The sequence below is a fragment of the Sinocyclocheilus rhinocerous genome, unplaced genomic scaffold (assembly GCF_001515625.1).
Source record: "Sinocyclocheilus rhinocerous isolate Xijiao unplaced genomic scaffold, SAMN03320098_v1.1 scaffold1283, whole genome shotgun sequence".
NCBI classification, from domain to species: domain Eukaryota; kingdom Metazoa; phylum Chordata; class Actinopteri; order Cypriniformes; family Cyprinidae; genus Sinocyclocheilus; species Sinocyclocheilus rhinocerous.
Window position 1 is genome coordinate 478,230 of NW_015642522.1, and position 18,424 is coordinate 496,653.

General features: G+C 34.3%; 2 protein-coding genes across 9 annotated transcripts; one reads left to right on the top strand and one right to left on the bottom strand.

The window, feature by feature from the left end:
- Window positions 1-913: 913 nt before the first annotated feature.
- use1 (unconventional SNARE in the ER 1 homolog (S. cerevisiae)) lies at window positions 914-11,245 on the bottom strand. 7 transcript variants are annotated; one of them, XM_016572997.1, is made up of 8 exons: window positions 11,178-11,245; window positions 5,147-5,196; window positions 4,786-4,864; window positions 4,507-4,689; window positions 4,307-4,325; window positions 3,589-3,619; window positions 3,343-3,505; window positions 914-2,059 (listed from the first exon to the last, which is right to left on the bottom strand). In XM_016572997.1, exons 2-8 carry the CDS (start codon window positions 5,173-5,175, stop codon window positions 1,877-1,879), a joined length of 687 nt encoding a protein of 228 aa, XP_016428483.1. In that variant the 5' UTR covers window positions 5,176-5,196; window positions 11,178-11,245; the 3' UTR covers window positions 914-1,876. The 7 variants fall into 7 exon arrangements, with proteins under 7 accessions (XP_016428483.1, XP_016428479.1, XP_016428480.1 ...); XM_016572993.1 differs by lacking the exons at window positions 4,307-4,325; window positions 11,178-11,245 and adding exons at window positions 4,067-4,085; window positions 5,489-5,670 and having other exon boundaries at window positions 4,537-4,689; XM_016572994.1 differs by lacking the exon at window positions 11,178-11,245 and adding an exon at window positions 5,489-5,670 and having other exon boundaries at window positions 4,537-4,689.
- Window positions 7,560-13,107, top strand: LOC107756023 (uncharacterized). Of its 2 annotated transcripts, XM_016572998.1 has the most exons (6): window positions 7,560-7,657; window positions 7,730-8,056; window positions 12,137-12,181; window positions 12,384-12,503; window positions 12,766-12,827; window positions 13,015-13,107. In XM_016572998.1, exons 1-6 carry the CDS (start codon window positions 7,630-7,632, stop codon window positions 13,090-13,092), a joined length of 660 nt encoding a protein of 219 aa, XP_016428484.1. In that variant the 5' UTR covers window positions 7,560-7,629; the 3' UTR covers window positions 13,093-13,107. The 2 variants fall into 2 exon arrangements, with proteins under 2 accessions (XP_016428484.1, XP_016428485.1); XM_016572999.1 differs by lacking the exon at window positions 12,137-12,181.
- The last annotated feature ends 5,317 nt before the right edge of the window (window positions 13,108-18,424 follow it).

Here is an 18,424-nt window from a genome sequence, read left to right on the forward strand (position 1 = left end):
ACTCAAAATGCTTATAACCTGGATTTTGCATAATGAAAAAGTGCACCTTGAATTCATTCAGTCATATTTGACGATCACTAAAGAATCACTAAACAGCTGCCATGAAACCTCACTTCTTGTACGATAATTTTTTTTTCATTAAATTCTTAATTTTCTATTATAAAAAACTAAATAAGGGCAAAAGTCTGGAAACACAAACATTTTTCAATACTCTGCTTTTCCACCCCCCCCATACTTTTCCAGACCTGGAAAATACTTAAATCAAATTCCATACTTTTCCAAACCGCGTATAGGAATCCTGTTTACTACAGTGGGGCCCTATTGACAATGCTATTTAGCAAAGTTTAATGTATATGAAAACATTTAAAGGTGACATACGAAAAGGCCAAAAAACAATTAATTAAATTACATTTAGATTATTACAATTGTATAAGAGATAAAACAATTTCAAGATGTAATCTCAGGACGTCTGAGGGGGGAAAAGCCAAAATTGTTTGTAAATTGAGTTGAGTTGTAAACTCAGAATTGCGAGGAAGGTAGAATTTTGAGTTTATATCTTGCAATTCTGACTTTTCCCCTCAAAATTCTGAGATTACATCATGAAATTGTTTAAGAAATATTGATTTTCCGAATTGCGAGCTGTAAATTCAAAATTCCTTCTCACAATTCGGAGTTTTTAGCCCTCAGAATTCACATCTTGAAATTGTTTCAAAAAGTCCTAATGATATAAACTTAGAATTGCGAGAAAAAGTTCTAAACGTGAGGTGAAAAGTCGCAACTAGCTTTATTTTTTCATTCCGTGCAATGACTGGATTTCGGCTGCGAAAATTCGCCGAGCAAGAACAAATGACCGCACCTTCTTACCGCAACTTATTAGTAAAGAGGATTGAAACAAAATAGACAAGTAGGCGGATTGCCAATTATTTTATTAAAATAATACACCCTCCTGTTTTTTTCTTCACAGTTAACTTCGAACACATCTGATAGAAAAGAAGAGCAGCCTAGCCTATCTGTTCATGTGAATGAATTACAGGAGCGAAACTAAGCACACGGACAAATAAAAGATCATAGGCCGCTTCAGATCAACATTAAGATCCATCAATAGAGCTGCGCAGTGGAACAAACACGTTAACCATATCTGAGCAATACTTAATACTCCGTCCATGTGCTATATAGGGAACAAGCACAAATAGATCGTTAGCATCTAAATATGGGCCATTTACTCTCTGGGTGGAGAAGACGGTATCCATCTGTGCTTCCGACGGGCAAAAATACTTCCTGCTGTTTGCCAGAACATTTCCTGATCGACGCGGCGAGTCTCGACAAGTCGACAGGACCTTAAAACAGCTCGGTCCGTTTTTATAGCCACCGTAGCCTACGTGAGAAAGTGAATAACAGAAACTCAGATAAAGCTGGATGAAACTGTCAGTCATTTTTATCGTCTCAAAACGCTCATTAGTGTCAAAATGTATTATATTAAGCAATATTATACAAGCCTGTTGGAAATGAAAACAATTCAGGGAAAACTTTGACCGCATCTTTAAAAAGACGAAAACGTCGGTCTCAGTTAGTATTAAGAACGTTTGTCGTCAGATTACTCAGCCTATTTAAATGACAGACGAACAGTTTGTAGTTATCAAATACTTACCGTTAATAACAACCGAACAAATTATTCATTTAAGACGTTCTTCACAGAGATTCGGCGCGAATTCGTTATGACATCGACAATGGCATGCAGGTGAAGTACATTTTTGCAGGAATGACTGAAGTTGACTGAATGATTGAGGCTGTCAATCAAATTCATAACTCTTAGCTAGTGTCTGTAAACCTGTTGTAATAGATAAATTAAATCTAGCTGTTCTAATGATGATTAACATCATCTGAGTCGCGGGAACAGTCTTATGAAGAGGATCATGCTGATAAACGTGAAGGAGACGACGATTAACATCAGCCACAGGAACCAGTTGACGGATTTCTTGGCGTGCTGCTCCAGACGCTCTGATTCAGTCTTCAGCTTCTCGAAGTTCATGTCGGCCTGACGCATAGACTGAGTGAGAGTCTGAGGAGAAAGAAGAGCGTTTACAGTGTCATTCAGTTTAACAAAGTTATTCAGAGTATATCAAAAGTTTGAGTTTAATGGCACTGTTTGGTAACAAAGTCATACAAAAAAAGCTTCTATTAGTTTATATACTGATTTGTAACGCCATGCTGCTGTAGTAACACCACACTTAGGTTTGAAAGCTCAATAATTAGTCTAACAGTAACACTAATATAGTGCTGCCCTCTAGTGGTCACACAACAAATAAATCAATAATACATTATGAACCACTCTTTTTAGGCAGCTACTTTACATTTTTAAATGCACTTTATTGTGGTGATTTTCACTCAGAAAAGTAATCAAATAATAATTAATAATATTAAAATATAATATTACATTACAATAGAATATTATTATATTAATATAATATATAAAATAAATATGCAAACATTAATAAAACGATGCAATAATATTATTATTGTGTATTTTTTTTATCAAGTTGAATATGCTGATTTAAAAATAATCCCTAAAATCAGGAATTGAAAGGCATGAAGCTGGTGCAAGTAAAAAAATTAAATATATTTATAGAATATATACAGATAATATAAAGTCACAATATTTATTTTGTTTATTATCTTTGCAAAAATGTAATTATTTAAAATGATTACTACCAACTATGTTTTATTCTTTTGAGCTGGCAATAATTAATTTGAGGCAGATAATTTGCTAGATTAGATGCAAAAAAATCCTATATTACTGTAAAATAAGTATGTCATAATATTAATAATAACTTTATTTTATTATTAGAATAAAGTATAATAATATAATAATTAATAATAATAATAACAGCAACAATGGTAATATAATATAAATATGTAATAATGTTAACAGCATTATTTTATTAATGGAATATATATATATTAATATAATTATCAGCAACAACAAAGTAATAATAACAATAATAATAATATTTTTTATTATTATATACTTATTATAAGAACATATAATGTAATGTGTTTTTTTAATTTAAAATTATTACTACCAACAATGTTAGAGTTATATTCTTTTGCACTGCCAATAATTAATTTTAAGTAGATAATTGGTGACCATTTTTTTGCTAGATAAAATATATTACAGTAACAAGAATTGAATGTCATTCAAGAATGAGAATGATAAAATATGTTGTTGATTAAAAGATGTACAGACTTTTTTTGCTCTCAGAGGATGGGCATTATGGTCCTAAATATGCACTATTATACAAACACCAGATTAACTGCAGCCGTGTAGACAGAAAAACATCAGACCTGGTTGTCCTGCTTGATGATGTTCTGGGCCGCGAGCGTGTTGTTCTTCAGGTTGCGAGCGAGATTCAGCATGTCATCAGCTAGTTTCTCCTGCAGGTTGTGATGATGCTGTAGAATAGCGTCCAGCTCTGCCGCTGACTGCCGCTCGTCTACAGGAATACTCCTGAAAAACCAGCAGAAATAACTGAATACTGTAGATTCCAGTGACACGTTCACATAGAAAATCAATGAGAGAGCGCCACCTACTTTCTGTGTCTGAGATCCGTATCCAATGAACCTAACCATGAAGAACAAAGAAGAGTAGTGCTGTCAAATGATTAATCGCGATTAATCGGATCCAAAATAAAAGGTTTTGTTTACATAATATATGCGTGTATGTATTGTGTATATTTATTTTGTATATATAAATACACATACATACAGTATATATTTTGAAAATATTTACATGTATATATTTATATTCTTCTCATTTATATTATATATAAATATATTTTATATACAAACATAACATATTTTTCTGAAATATATACATGCATGTGTGTATTTATATATAAATGATAAATATACACAGTACACACACATATTATGTAAACAAAAACGTTTAATTTGGATGCGATTAATCACGATTAATCGTTTGACAGCACTAAAGAAAAGGCATGCTTAATATCTATAATTTAATTTCTTAAAATGTAGCATTTAAATTAAAAGAGAATATACAGCTTACCAGAACTTGACACAGCCTGCTAAGAAAAGAACAGATAAAAGAGTAAGTAAAAATGTACATTTTTACAACGTAAAAAATGGAAAAAGTTAATTTTCTTAACCAGTATATGTATATATATAAATTTGGATGCGATTAATCGCGATTAATCGTTTGACAGCACTAAAGAAAAGGCATGCTTAATATCTATAACTTAATTTCTTAAAATGTAGCATTTAAATTAAAAGAGAATATACAGCTTACCAGAACTTGACACAGCCTGCTAAGAAAAGAACAGATAAAAGAGTAAGTAAAAATGTACATTTTTACAACGTAAAAAATGGAAAAAGTTAATTTTCTTAACCAGTATATGTATATATATATATATATATTTACGGATATTCCGATTTAGGATTTACGAAGGTATACAATTCTAAGAAAAACATGAAAACATAAAAAAGCACATTAGTAGCTGAAAGAGGAAAGTGTCGTACGGTACTCATCAGCTCCTTCCTCATTTCTCCAGCACATCGCGCTTTACTCTGAATGTGCACCGTCTTACTGGCCGGCGTTCTCTCGCTGGATATCGTAGGCGTCCGTCCAGGAGCCAGAAACTGATTGGCCAAAGACTTCTCTGCTGGAGACGGCTAGACACAAACAAAGCGTTTCTAGTTACAATCATAGAATGAGGACTCATTTTACTGTCACTGAGCAAGTGGTGACCAGATAGCATAATTACTGACCAGTTTGTCTGCCTCTAAGAGACCCTTGAGGAAGTCCACCTTGCGGTTGTAGTCCGTCAGTATTTCCGGTGTTGGTTTGCTGAGATATAATAAATCAGATATAAATCATGACTCATCATCTACATCAATATCTGTTTATATCACAGCTGTAGGAGAAACACTACTAGCCATTTTTTCATCTTAACATCACTTTGACTTTAAAGGGGTCCTATTATGCTCTTTTACAAAGTCTTGATTTTGTTTTGGGGGTGTACTAGAACATGCTCTCTATATTTCTCTTTCATACAATAAATGTTGAAATGGTTATGTTTACACTTAAAATATGCCATTCATTAATGCCTGTAATCTTAAATAAACTTACCTGGGACTCTTTTTAAGGGCAACAAGCATCTCCTCAAGAGCACCAACGTACTTGAAAAGACAATTAAATCTATTGAATATGGTTTTCTGCTAAAAATGATAGAGAGCAGCATATTACATTGAAAAATGTACAAATATCCACAGCGAAGACAGAAAGCAAATAAGACATTAACTAATTAATCCTAACGCATTAGGCATAAATATGAATGCATGTCTTGTTTTTGACACGTAATTCATATATAAATGACGTTGGCAATATTGCTTTGTTGTATCATGCAGAAAATACAACATTTACTTCAAAAGCACAGAAGTACACGCCAAATGCAGAGTTGTTATGAATTACCTTCTCTAGTCTCCATTCTGTCTCATTTCTTTTCTCTGAAGCCAGAGATTCACAACGCGATAATAACCTGATAAAATTGATCTCTAGTCTGGACGTGGCCATATTTGACGCTCAAAGCGGAAGTCGCGCGAGTCTTACACACAACAAGACGGAACAGAGCGACAACTGAAGAGTCCTGTTGGTTGCGCAGGAGCGGTTGGTAATAACTTATTGCGAATGTATTATACATTTAAAAACAAACATACAAAACACGTGTACTTGTAACTTACGTTCATATCCATCACTTAAAAATAGGTAATGCAATCTGAGAAAAAAAAGCAAATTAAACGTCCCCCGTGATGATGCAATATCTCTTCCTTTAAAAAAAATTAACCATGGTTTTACTAAAAAACAACAACAACAAAAAGTTTCTATAGTTAATAAGTATCGTTTTTTATTTCTCCACTTTCCTACTACTTGTTTCACTTCTGTTAGGGTTAGTTTTTATAACCATTTCTTACTATGTGTAAGTAAGTTGTTGTTTTTTAGCATGTGTGTTTGGCAGTGTTATTTTTTAGGATTACTGATAAACTACTGTCGTTTGCATGTGTACAAACGTAGGCTACAAACAACATGTACGTTGTTTTTGTGGTGTTTGGCTTAGTGTTATGTTAAAAAAAAAAAATTTAAATTTTAATTTTTTAAATTTAAAATTTTTTTTATTTAATTTAAATGTAGTGTTATGTTAGAATCATTATTATACTCTTATACCTTTTGTTCTTTAATATTTTGAATTGTTTTTAGCTTTATTTTTAGTTTTTCATTTAAATGTTAAGTTTTTGTTGTATGCATTTGTCATTTTTATTTAATTTCTTTATTTTTAAAATGTGTATAAGTAGTATTTATAAAGTTTTAGCTTTTAGTTTTGGATCTGTTTTTAGTTGTTTTAATACTACAATTGATTGCTTCCGTTGTCCTCATTTGTAAGTCGCTTTGGATAAAAGCGTCTGCTAAATGACAAAATAAATAAAATAGTTAAACCATGCTAACCACAAATTAACCATGATTTTGATATGCTAACCATAGTTTAACCATGGCATTTGTGGTAAAACTGTGGTTATACAAATGGTAATCAATATGCCAAAAAAAAAAAAAAAAAACGTTTACTAATAATAAAACTATGGTGAATTTTCATAAGGGTTTCAAATGACGATTAACAGCAGTAAATTAATTTGCATCATTTCAGTGAGTCATTTGGTTTATTTGATATTTTCTGAAGGTCAGCTGTAGCACTATGTAGAGATTTGGATGATAGAGTTGTTTTATGGAACAGGTCCCCAGTGTGATATCAAAATCTGGTTCATCATAAGATTATGACTCTTATATTCTATGATGATTAGGATTAGGTGTGGGTTTTACATGTAGGAACCAATGAGGGTGCAGACTCCCCACTGAATGAACCAGTCAGAATCAAAGGAGTCAAACTGTCACGGGGAATAAGATTTGGAAACAGTATTATTGGAAGGTGTATACATCACAGCTTAACAAGCGGATCAAATTCACAGTTCAACCTGAACACACGTTCAACAAGCTCACAGAATGAAGACGCTGCTGCTTTCAGCACTGTTGTTCCTCCAGATCCACTGACAGATCCTGAATATAAGTTCAGCCAAACTCTGTATATGAAACAGCTTCATACTGAGAGATTGTGTTGATTTATCGCTGTTTGCTTCAAATGATCAGCATTGAGAGCTGCTTGAACATGTAATGAAATTGTACTTGAACATGCAATGAATTTGCTTTTGTCTATAAAAAATCCTGTAGTTAAATGTCAATGTCTTAAATGTAATGTCTTTATTTATGTCTCTTTCCGAGCTTCTACACTCTTAAAAAGAAAGGTGCTTCACGATGCCATAGAAGAACCTTTTTGGTCCTGACTTTTTCCAAAATGAGTCATTATTTACTCTTCAACCAGTAGCAGTAAATAAACAACAAGCGCCAGCAGGGCCAGTATAAGTTGAACTTTCGTCACTTCATCTGATTTGCAGTATTTGGTCATTTCTGCAGCTCAACAGTAGCACTTCCTCTATGAAATGTTATAAAAGTCACCCACAAACCTGAACACAAGCTCAACCTGAACACACGTTCAACAAGCTCCCAGAATGAAGACGCTGCTGCTTTCACTGCTCTGTAAGTTTATTTCTGTGTGATTGAGTGTGATTCTGTCAGATGATCTCAATGATCTGTTTTCTGTTTCTTCAGGTCTGTTTGTGTGGAGTCAGTCCACAGAAGCTTTAACTGATCAGCAGGTGGTTTTAGGACAGAGTGTGACTTTAGCCTGTGAGTACAGATTAAAAGTCGTTACTTGGTTTGTAATGAAACTACCAGCTCATCCGGAGATGATACTGCGAACTTTTGGATCAGAAAAGCCTGAATATTACGATGAAAAATTCCGTGAGAAATATACAGAAGGAGACAGAAGCCACTTAGTAATCAATAATGTCAGTGTTGATGATTTAGGAATTTATTACTGTATAAAACCAGGCTTTGCTCTACAGATCAGTGATGGTATCAGCCTGCACACCACTGGTAAGTGAGAAAATGCAATACATTTACACAACTAAAATCTACATTATTATCATTATTTATGTTGTCTATTTATGATTTTGCATTACAATTATCCAAACTGATTATTTCTGTGATGACAGTTATGGTCCAGACTGTACACCCACTGGGGTGTGTTTCCCAAAAGCATTGTTAACCATCTATGGTTTTAACATTCAAGGTGTTTCCGGTGTCCATAGTTTCTGTTCGCAAACAGCATTGCAAACTTAATTTTGTGGTTGGATCTACAGCTCTCCACCTGTGGTTAGAAGTTTACTAACTATCCAAACAAAACATTAATACTTTGCTTTTCTAAAAGAAATGTCTCAGTCTCAGCGACCGTACCAGACTGCACAACACTGGAAAGTCACTGGCAATAAATGTATTCTTCTGAGATACTACTACTACTACTACTACTACTACTCAGAATAATAAATATTTGTTTCTGTTATTATTATTATTAGTATTAATGCTTTAAGAGCTCTCAACGTGGGGTTAGGAGCACAGTTTCTTGTTAGTATGACGTGAATAAAATCATGCACTTGAGCAAATTAAGCAAACTAACATCTTTCATTCCATTCATTCTACGTCTTTTAGTTTGTTAAGAGAACTCAAGCGGCATTTCTGAAGAGTGCGCATGCACGACCAAAAATGGTTCTTCTATGGCATCGCTTGAAGAACCTTTTGAGGCACCTTTATTTTTAAGAGTAGCTAAAATTAGGCTTTAAAAAATGAAATGGTTTGGGATGTAGTGACAGCGGCTCTCCTGATTGGTCATCCAGATAATGATGTCATCTCTGGATCTACATTTTCCCGTTTTACGTAGAGTTCAACAAGGTGGAACAGAGCAACAAATGAGCCTGTCTAGGTTACGCAGGAGCGGATGTTCTGAAAATGTATTTCAAAAAAGGCAAAAAAAACAAAAAAAAAACAGCAGGTTTCAGAGAAAGAAGAATGTTTTAGAACAGCCAAGTAGAAGTCCAGCGCTAATTCCAATGGGAAAAACTGGTGGACTGGACTTGAAGCTGGTCTTCAAGCTGCACACAGAAGATCCGCCTGATCAATCTGAAGCTTTTTTGCAAGGAAGAGTTGGATAAGATCTAAGCTGATTGACTTTTTTATGATATTGCTGTATTAAAAGCAAAAAGTGCTTCAATCAAATATTATTTTATTTTATTTTATTTATTTACTCAAAAATCATGCACTTGAGCAAATTAAGCAAACTAACATCTTTCATTCCATTCATTCTACGTCTTTTAGTTTGTTAAGAGAACTCAAGCGGCATTTCTGAAGAGTGCGCATGCACGTACTTGTTCAGTGGGGAACACCACTAAAATAACGGAGAACGAAAATAGCTAAGTAGTCATCAGATTCCATGTTCGTTATTTACAGCAAAAACCTGAGATTAATTTGACCTCGAAATGGATAATTAGCAGAAGTTATCACTCCACCGCCTGCTTGACGTCATTAACGTCAGTTTTTACCGAAGGACAGATGTGCGACAGAATTCCTACGTTTTCGTGAAACAGTCATGAGCCTGTTTCTCTAACGCATTGTACTATAAGTTACTGTGTTGTTCGGGAAACGCACCCCAGGTTATCAATGAATGAATTATACATCTGATTTCTATGTTATTATTGTTAGTAGAAGCCGTAGTAGTTTATCATGTAATTATTAGAGGCCAAGCACCGAAGGTGCATAGGCACCTATTGTATCCGTTGGCATTCTTATTATTCTTTTTTTTCCCTCTGATTCCTTGGCTCAAGTTGATTCATTACACTATATGATGTCATTTTCCATCATTAAAATTTTCCCACCATTTTGAATTTTATGAAGAACTTACTTTTTCGAACTCCTCCTAGGCTGTTGCTCTGATTTTCACGAAAATTGAACCAGATCATCTTCAGACCATGCTGAAAAAAGTTATGGAATTCAAGTTGATTTGTCTAACCATTTTCGAAAAATGCGCAATCGAATTTTTAGTAGTGCTTGTGAAAATAGGCGTAAGGCTGTATCTCCTCAATGCTTTAACGTATTCAGATCAAATTTGTCCATGTCATCACAACCATGACCTGAGATTACATGCTGAGATTACATTTCAGCGCAGCACCACCTAGTGGTCAGAAGATATGAAAAATGGCAATTTTTGCTAATAACGTCTGAATTATTTGGCCAAAAATCAAAACTGGTCTCTTTAGATTCAGTGGAGCATGCCGAGTAGAACCATACTCAATTTTCCCATGTCAGCCATTTTGGGCGTCGGCCATTTTTAATTTTGTCGTAAAAAGCTATATTTTACCAATGCATTGGCGTTATGAAACTCGGTGTGCGTATTCAGCACCATGCTCTGATGGTACTCAAAAGGTTTGGGGGCAGCACCACCTTGTGGTCAAACTGTGTCTGAGGCTGTATCTCTGCAAAGCTTTGACATATTGACACCAAACTTTGTTTGTGCTATTGTCACCTCACACTGACCACGCCACATCAATTTGGTAACAGCATCACCTGTTGGTCAAAAGTGATAAACCATTCATTAACCAATAATACTGAAATTTCTAAAAATGCTAATAACATTTCAATACATTGGCCTGTTGTAATGAAACTGTTCTCAAAATATTCCTTGGGTCATGCCAAGAACAGAGATTCCAATTATGCCATAGTCGACCGAACCAAAGACTATAGAATACCCAAGACGTGTCACTCGTATAGTTTTGAATGGGGAAAAATGCAAAGCTCAATATGGCCGCTCTATCGAACTAAGCCCTGCCTTCTGAGCAAAAGAGCCAATCGCTAATCAGTAAAGTCATCGTGTCACTGCAGCTGCTGTTAGAAGTCCCAGTTGCTATAGAAACAGTCATCATTCTGAGACGTGCGCCTAGGACTGCTGATCTAGCCTGAAAAATACGCTTTTTTTAATGCTATTGGAGCATAATGAACAATATTTATGAGGCAGTTGTTGTCAGCTTGGTGAACAGCAACTGCGCACAACTCTCAACTAATATATATATATATATATTTTTTTTTTTAAAGGAATACTTCACCCAAAAATGAAAATCTGCTGAAAACTGACTCACCCTCCCTCACCCCTCACTCACCCCTGACTCACCTGAGTTTGTTTCCTTATTCAGACAGATTCTGAGAAATTTAGCATTACTTCACTTGCTCACCAATGGATCCTCTGGAGTGAATGGGTGCCGTCAGTTGCTATAGAAACAGTCATCATTCTGAGACGTGCGCCTAGGACTGCTGATCTAGCCTGAAAAATACGCTTTTTTTAATGCTATTGGAGCATAATGAACAATATTTATGAGGCAGTTGTTGTCAGCTTGGTGAACAGTTTTGGAGAATTTGATGTTTCCCCATTCAAAGAGATAGGAGCTGCACTTGCATGCCCGAGAGGCGTTTCAAAGCTGGCCGCCGAGTGACATGACTTGCCTTAAAGGGACTTTGACCGAACTTCCTGTCCGCCATTTAGATTTTTCTTAAAAACCTACTTTTTTGAACTCCTCCTAGATCATTTGTCTGATTTTCACCAAATCCGAGTCAAATTTGAGTGTGCTGACAAAAAGTTATTTTGTGTCGATAGATGAAACAACAAAGTTGAGGCATGATGCCAAAATGACTCTGAAGCTGTATCTCGGCAAAGCTTTGACATATTGACACCAAACTTTGTGTGTGCCATTGTCACCTCACACAGAAAACACCACATCGATTTGATAACAGCGCCACCTATCGGTCAAAAGTGATAAGCCATTAAATCACATTACTGGAGGTTGTATTTATGATTTTTCAGCCATTTTGACTAAAATCAATCTAAAATGGCTTTAATTACTCATTGTTGCAGTTGGTCTGACACTCCATACCATGCTTAGCTCCTCATTTTGCTTCTGTTGTGCTTGGCCCCTTAATTGCTGCTTGGAGCTATATTTGTCTATTATTTTTGTTATTTATGAAATAATATTTATGCAGATTTGTTTCCAATCTAAATTTAAAGAATGAATTCCCTTTATTTAAAAAGTTTTCTAACTATCCAAACAATAAATTAATACTTTGCTTTTCTAAAAGAAATGTCTAAAGATGACAGTGGTCGTACCAGACTGCACACCACTGGTAGGTCACTGGCAATACATTTATTCAAAATAAATATCTAAATGGCAAGAATGCATGGCATTTATTAAATTTTTCTAACAATTATACAAACATTATAGAAGTTATTTTACCTGGCTGTTTTTCTAATAATTATACAAGCATTTTAGAAGTTACTTTACGTGGCTGTAGAAGATAAAACTTGGTATTTTTCTCAAAAACACAGAATCTCCCCGAAATCACAATGAACCAGAGCAAAAAAATCCACCACAAGATCAGACAACACTTCAGATTCCTATCATTATGTTAAGTCTGTTGACTGTTGTGCTATTTGCTGCAGTAATAGGTGAGTAAAAAAGTCAAGACCATAATATATTTAAACCATGTAATGAAAATTATCACTAAGCTTTAGAATTTTTTTACATTTATTATAGGTTATAGATATTATAGATGATATTAAATAATTAAAACATATGTATAATAATTATATTATAAATTATATATAAAATAATAATTAATTATACATAAATATATTAAGTAGTTTTGTTTGTATTACATTTATTGAGTAATTTAGCAGCATTTAATCAAATATTATTGTGCTATTCTAGGTTTATTAATGATGAACCATAAACTGTCTAAGAAAATTCCTAAATATGTCAATGCTCATCAGGTAAGATGTTTCTTATTGCTGTTGATGTAAAAAATTTGGTTATTATGACTGCTTTTACAAACGTTTTATATTCCAGAAAACAAAACAAAAAAAATTTTAATTAAAAAAGAATGTGTAAACATGAAGAGCTGTCTTGATAAATGGAAATAAACATCTAATGTATGATTTTTTTTTGTCATTCGTTTAGATTTCTACTATGAAGTTTCTTGAGAGTAACAGAGGAAAAACAGATCCTGAATATCTAGAGGTGCTGCCAAATTTCTAGAGGTCCTGTATGAAACAGTGTTGATTTATTGCTGTTTGCTTCAAATGAGCAGAATTCTGCGCTACTTGAACATGTAATGAAATGATTTGCTCGTCTGTTCATTATAATACATGACTAAAATTTGTCTGCAATGAAAATGTCCATTAAGTTTTATAATAACGTTTGCTTTTGAATAAATAAACTTTGTAATGTTTTTGATTGTTTTTTATGTCTCTTTCTGAGTTGCTAAAATCTGATTGTAATGGGATGCAGTAACAGTAATTAGTCCTGATTGATCATGTGACAATGAATGTCATATGTGGATGTAACATAACAAACACACAGCTTTTAATTTCACACAACATTAATTGATGGACTGGAGTGGTGTGGATTATGGACTACTGTGGTGTTTTTATCAGCTGTTTGGACTCTAATTCTGACGGCACCCATTCACTGCAAAGGATCCTTTGGTGACCAAGTGATGTATAATGCTACATTTCTCCAAATCTGTTCTCATGAAGAAACAAACTTATCTAAATCTTGGATGTCCTGAGGGTGAGGAAATTTTCAGCAATTTTTAGTTTTGGGTGAACTCTCTCTTTAATGACAGTAAGTTGTCCAGTCATTTCGAGTTCAACCACAACTTCGTATGAAGGGCGTGGTTTACTTTTATTTCTTAAGTTCTGCAGCACTTCCGCTCAGATTCGTAAGTTAACCATCTTATTGTATATGAATTAAACAACCACAGAATGAGGACGGTGCAGCTTTTAGTCTTCAGTAAGTTTAAGTTCATGCTCAATTTTACTGTGATCTTAATGAATAAGACTGAAGATTGTTTAAAGTGAAAGTGAAGTGTGGCCAAGTACGGTGACCCATACTCGGAAGCAGTGGGAAGCCATATTGCTGTGGCACCCAGGAAGCAGTTGAGGGTTCGGTGCCTTGCTCAAGGGTCTCACCTCAGTCGTGGTATTGAAGGTGGGAGAGAGCGCTGTACATTCACTCCCCCCACCTACAATCCCTGCCGGATCTGAGAGTCAAACCCGCAACCTTTGGGTTACAAGTCCGACTCTCTAACCATTAGGCCACGACTGCCCCACAAACAGAAATAATCTGAATGATCTGTGTGTTTCTGTACAGATCTGCTGCTGGTGTGTCAAACTACAGAGAGTTTATCTGATAAATGGGTGAATTTAGGGCAAAGTGTGACTTTAGACATTTACTGGCTTTTCCTGAAGCCAGCAGATTCTGTAGTGGTGATTCTGCGAACTTTCTCATCAGATTCTATATCTACTTTTGTACAAGATGAAGGATTCACAGACAAATATTCAACATTAACTTTGAACCGTTTATTTATTGGTAACATATCTATTGATGAATTAGGAATATATTATTGTGCAAAAGCAAGCATCTCTCTACAGCTCAGCAGTGGCACCAGACTTTACAGCACTGGTAAGTGTGTATAAAATCATCATGATAATTCTGTTATCTGTGAATGATCTAAAAACAGTTACAATGCACAAACTGTGTTAAACTGGTATTTTAACTTTCATTTCTGTCAGAGATCTACAAAATGCTGACGCATATTTGGTATTTCTGAACAAAACTCTTAACAGAAGCTGCTCAAAATCAGAATGAGACAGAACTGAATCAGTCACAACATCAGACGACACAGCAGGCTCTGATTGTTTTATACGTCATACTGAACATTGTGATGTTTTCTGCAGTGATAGATGAGAAGAATTCAGGATTCTGCGTGTATTATACAAAACAGTAATAATAAATAATTTTGAGAAAAAGAACAAAAGTGTTGTTGGTCGGGTGATGTAATACAATGTTACATAAACATATATGTAATACAAAATTATCAATATTTTTTTTTCAGTATGGTTTATCTTTGTTTTTGTTATGATAAAGTCTTATAAATGAGCCCATACAACTTGCTTGACTCATGTATCATGTAAATAAATATCAGTGGTGTATAAAGTACCTGAAAGCCATACTCAAGTAAAAGTACAGATATCTTACCAGAAAATGACTTTGGTAGAAGTTGAAGTCACCATTTAGAATATTACTTGAGTAAACACAGACAAAAGAACTAATAATCTTTGGATGTTATTCCTCTGTCACGCTCACCAAACGTCCCGTCAGACTTCTAAATAAATGATTAAAAAAAACATACATTAGCTGCTTATTCACGTTTATAAAGACACATTTCTGTAGGAAAGCACAGGTAAAGTAACTTATTTAATGCATTGCTTGGATTACTAAACTTTTTAAACTAAAGGCATTTTTCTTGCCATTAATCACAGACAAAAGAACTAATAATTTACATGAAGGTGATTTTCAGTGTTAGCGAATGCATTCATTTTTCTGTTTTGATAGGGTTTACACTTTTTTTTTAATGTGACTTAAGTTATACGTGACTTAATGACACCGTATAGTCTTCTCAGTAGAAAGTATGTTATTAGTATAAAAAACATCACCTTTCTGCTATCTGCTGGTATAAGCACACCACCATTTGATGAGCCTCACTGAGGTAAACGGGACACTCCGAGTGGAAATTTATCAATAAAAATGTTAAAAGCAAACGTGTTTTTTGAGCGCCAAATCAGCATGATTTCAGAAGGATCATGTGACACTGAAGACTGGAGTAACGATGCTAAACATTCAGGTTTGCTATCACAGGAATACAATAAAATATATAAAATAAAATATATTTAAACAGAAAATAGTTATTTACAAGTGTAATAATATTACTGTTTTTACTGTATTTTTGATCAAATAAATGCAGCCTTGGTGAGCATGAGAGAGTAAAAATATTTAAAAAATGTAACAACCCCAGACTTTTGAACTTTTTTCCATTTTCCATTAGTGTGTATATATAAATAAAAAACAAAGTCAAAGAATAAAGCCACTCAAAATCAGTGTAGAGCTTGTATATATATTTCATTCATAAGACTTAGTTATCAAGACAAACGTGAAAAGTCATGCTGAAAAAAATATTGAGAATTTTGCATTATACATGTTTAGGTAACAAACATCGGTCATTCTTAATCAACAATCAAGCTAACAATATTTTGCTCTCAATATTCAGCAGAATATACTTCTCTAGACTGTATGAGACGATTTACTCTTATGTAAGGAGTAAAAGTGTTGTTGTTGTTCGGGCAGAACAGACGAAACTCCACTTCAGAAAACTACAAAACACATCAATTAGATGTTCATTTGATCGAAAAAGAGATGTGTTGTACCTCTTCACCATTTCTGCAGAAAAACTGCCTTTTCTTACAAGCTTTGAGTTTGAGCTGGAATAGGCCTAAAATGGCATCAACATTTATGATGAAATATTACAAACTTCATCACCAATGGAATGATGGAATGTCTCACAACATATTGTAATGTGGGGTTTTGTGTTTGGGTTTTGTTTCATGTTCATGTTTTCATGTCTTTTATTTTGGAATTATTTCATGCTGTTAGTGTCATGCTTCCCTTGCCCTCTTGTCTTCATGCCATTGGTTCCTCTGTTCTTTGTGTCATGTTCTGATTGGTTGTCTTAGTCATGTGTCTTGTTTCCCATTGGTTTGTTCTTGTCATGTGACCCTCTTTGTCTGATATAAGTAGCCATCATGTTGCCATAGTCTTGGTCGTGTATTGATGTTGTAACCTGCTGTCGGTGAGTCTAGTCTGTTCATGCCTCGTCAAGTCAAGTCTGTGTATCTTGTTTGGATGTTGTTTGGATCACTCTGTAAATAAACTGCACTTGGGTTCTCACTTCAACTCGCCTTCAGTGGATGATTCGTTACACATATCAAGTACACAAGCATTTAAAGGAAGTCTTGTATATTATAAATTACCTGTTGTTTTATATATTATCATTCTGAATTCTCATCTTATCACTGCAGAAAACATCACAATGTTCAGTATGACGTATAAAACAGTCAGAGCCTGCTGTGTCGTCTGATGTTGTGACTGATTCAGTTCTGTCTCATTCTGAGCAGATTCTGTTAAGAGATTTGTTCAGATAAAAATATCAAATATGCATCAACATCATGTAGACATCTGACAGAAATAAAGACAAAAATAGCAATTTAATGCAGTATTGACAGATATAATAACAGATCAGATAGGTTTGTCATGAGTTTATACACTTACCAGAGGTATAAATTCTGAAACCATCACTGAGCTGTAGAGACGAGCCTGTTTTTGCACAGTAATATATTCCTAATTCATCATTAGTTATGTTACTAATCAATAAACCACTGAAAGTTAGTGATGAATATTTGTCTTCCACTTGCAGAAGAGTAAAAGCTGCACCGTCCTCATTCTGTGGTCGTTTAATTCATATATAATAAGATGGTTAACTTTACTATGAATCTGAGCAGAAGTGCTGCAGACCTTAAGAAATAAAAGGAAACCACTCCCTTGAAAAGAAGATGTGGTTCAACTTGAACTGACCGGACAACTTACTGTCATTAAAGCATTTCAGGAGCCTTTAAGTATTTAAGATCCATGAAGGTGAAACTGCATTTGGAAAGTGAACCCACAAATGCACAAATACTCAAATCAGCTCGTTGATGACTCCGAAAGAGACAAAAAAATAAACAAGCAAAAATGTTAGAAATTTGATTTATTCGAGAAGAAAATTTTATTATAAAACTTGATATTTTAATTGCAGACAGATTTAAGTCATGTTTCATTATGAACAGACAAGAGCAAATCATGTTTTAAAGTCATAATCATAATTTCATTACATGTTCAAGCAGCTCTCAATTCTGATCATTTGAAGCAAACAGCGATAAATCAACACAATCTCTCAGTATGAAGCTGTTTCATATACAAAGTTTGGCTGAACTTGTAGATATTCAGGATCTGTCAGTGCCGCTGGTCTGAATGGATGTTATTCCTCTGTCACGCTCACCAAACGTCCCGTCAGACTTCTAAATAAATGATTAAAAAAAAACATACATTAGCTGCTTATTCACGTTTATAAAGACACATTTCTGTAGGAAAGCACAGGTGAAGTAACTTATTTAATGCATTGCTTGGATTACTAAACTTTTTAAACTAAAGGCATTTTTCTTGCCATTAAGATCTCAGTTATATTTGTATAAATGTGACCCTAGACCACAAAACCAGTCATAAGGGTAATTTGTTGGAAATCAATCTGAAATAGATTGATAAAAGCTGAATAAATAAGCTTTCCATTGATGTATGGTTTGTTAGGATAGGACCATATTTGGTCGAGACACAACTATTTGAAAATCTGGAATCTGAGGGTGCAAAACAAAACAAAAATCAAAATACTGAGAAAATCGCCTTTAAAGTTGTCCAAATGAAGTTCTTAGCAATACAT

Bases quoted from the DNA above. Each gene is read 5' to 3' on its own strand.
- use1 (XM_016572990.1), bottom strand. From the start codon at position 5,590: ATGGCCACGTCCAGACTAGAGATCAATTTTATCAGGTTATTATCGCGT. The intron at 4,865-5,146 runs GTAAGTTTATTT...ATTATATCTCAG, and splicing joins GCCCTTAAAAAGAGTCCCAG to CAAACCAACACCGGAAATAC. The intron at 2,060-3,342 runs GTCTGATGTTTT...CTTTCTCCTCAG, and splicing joins TCATCAAGCAGGACAACCAG to ACTCTCACTCAGTCTATGCG.
- LOC107756023 (XM_016572998.1), top strand. From the start codon at position 7,630: ATGAAGACGCTGCTGCTTTCACTGCTCT. The intron at 7,658-7,729 runs GTAAGTTTATTT...CTGTTTCTTCAG, and splicing joins GCTGCTGCTTTCACTGCTCT to GTCTGTTTGTGTGGAGTCAG. The intron at 8,057-12,136 runs GTAAGTGAGAAA...CTTTTCTAAAAG, and splicing joins TATCAGCCTGCACACCACTG to AAATGTCTAAAGATGACAGT.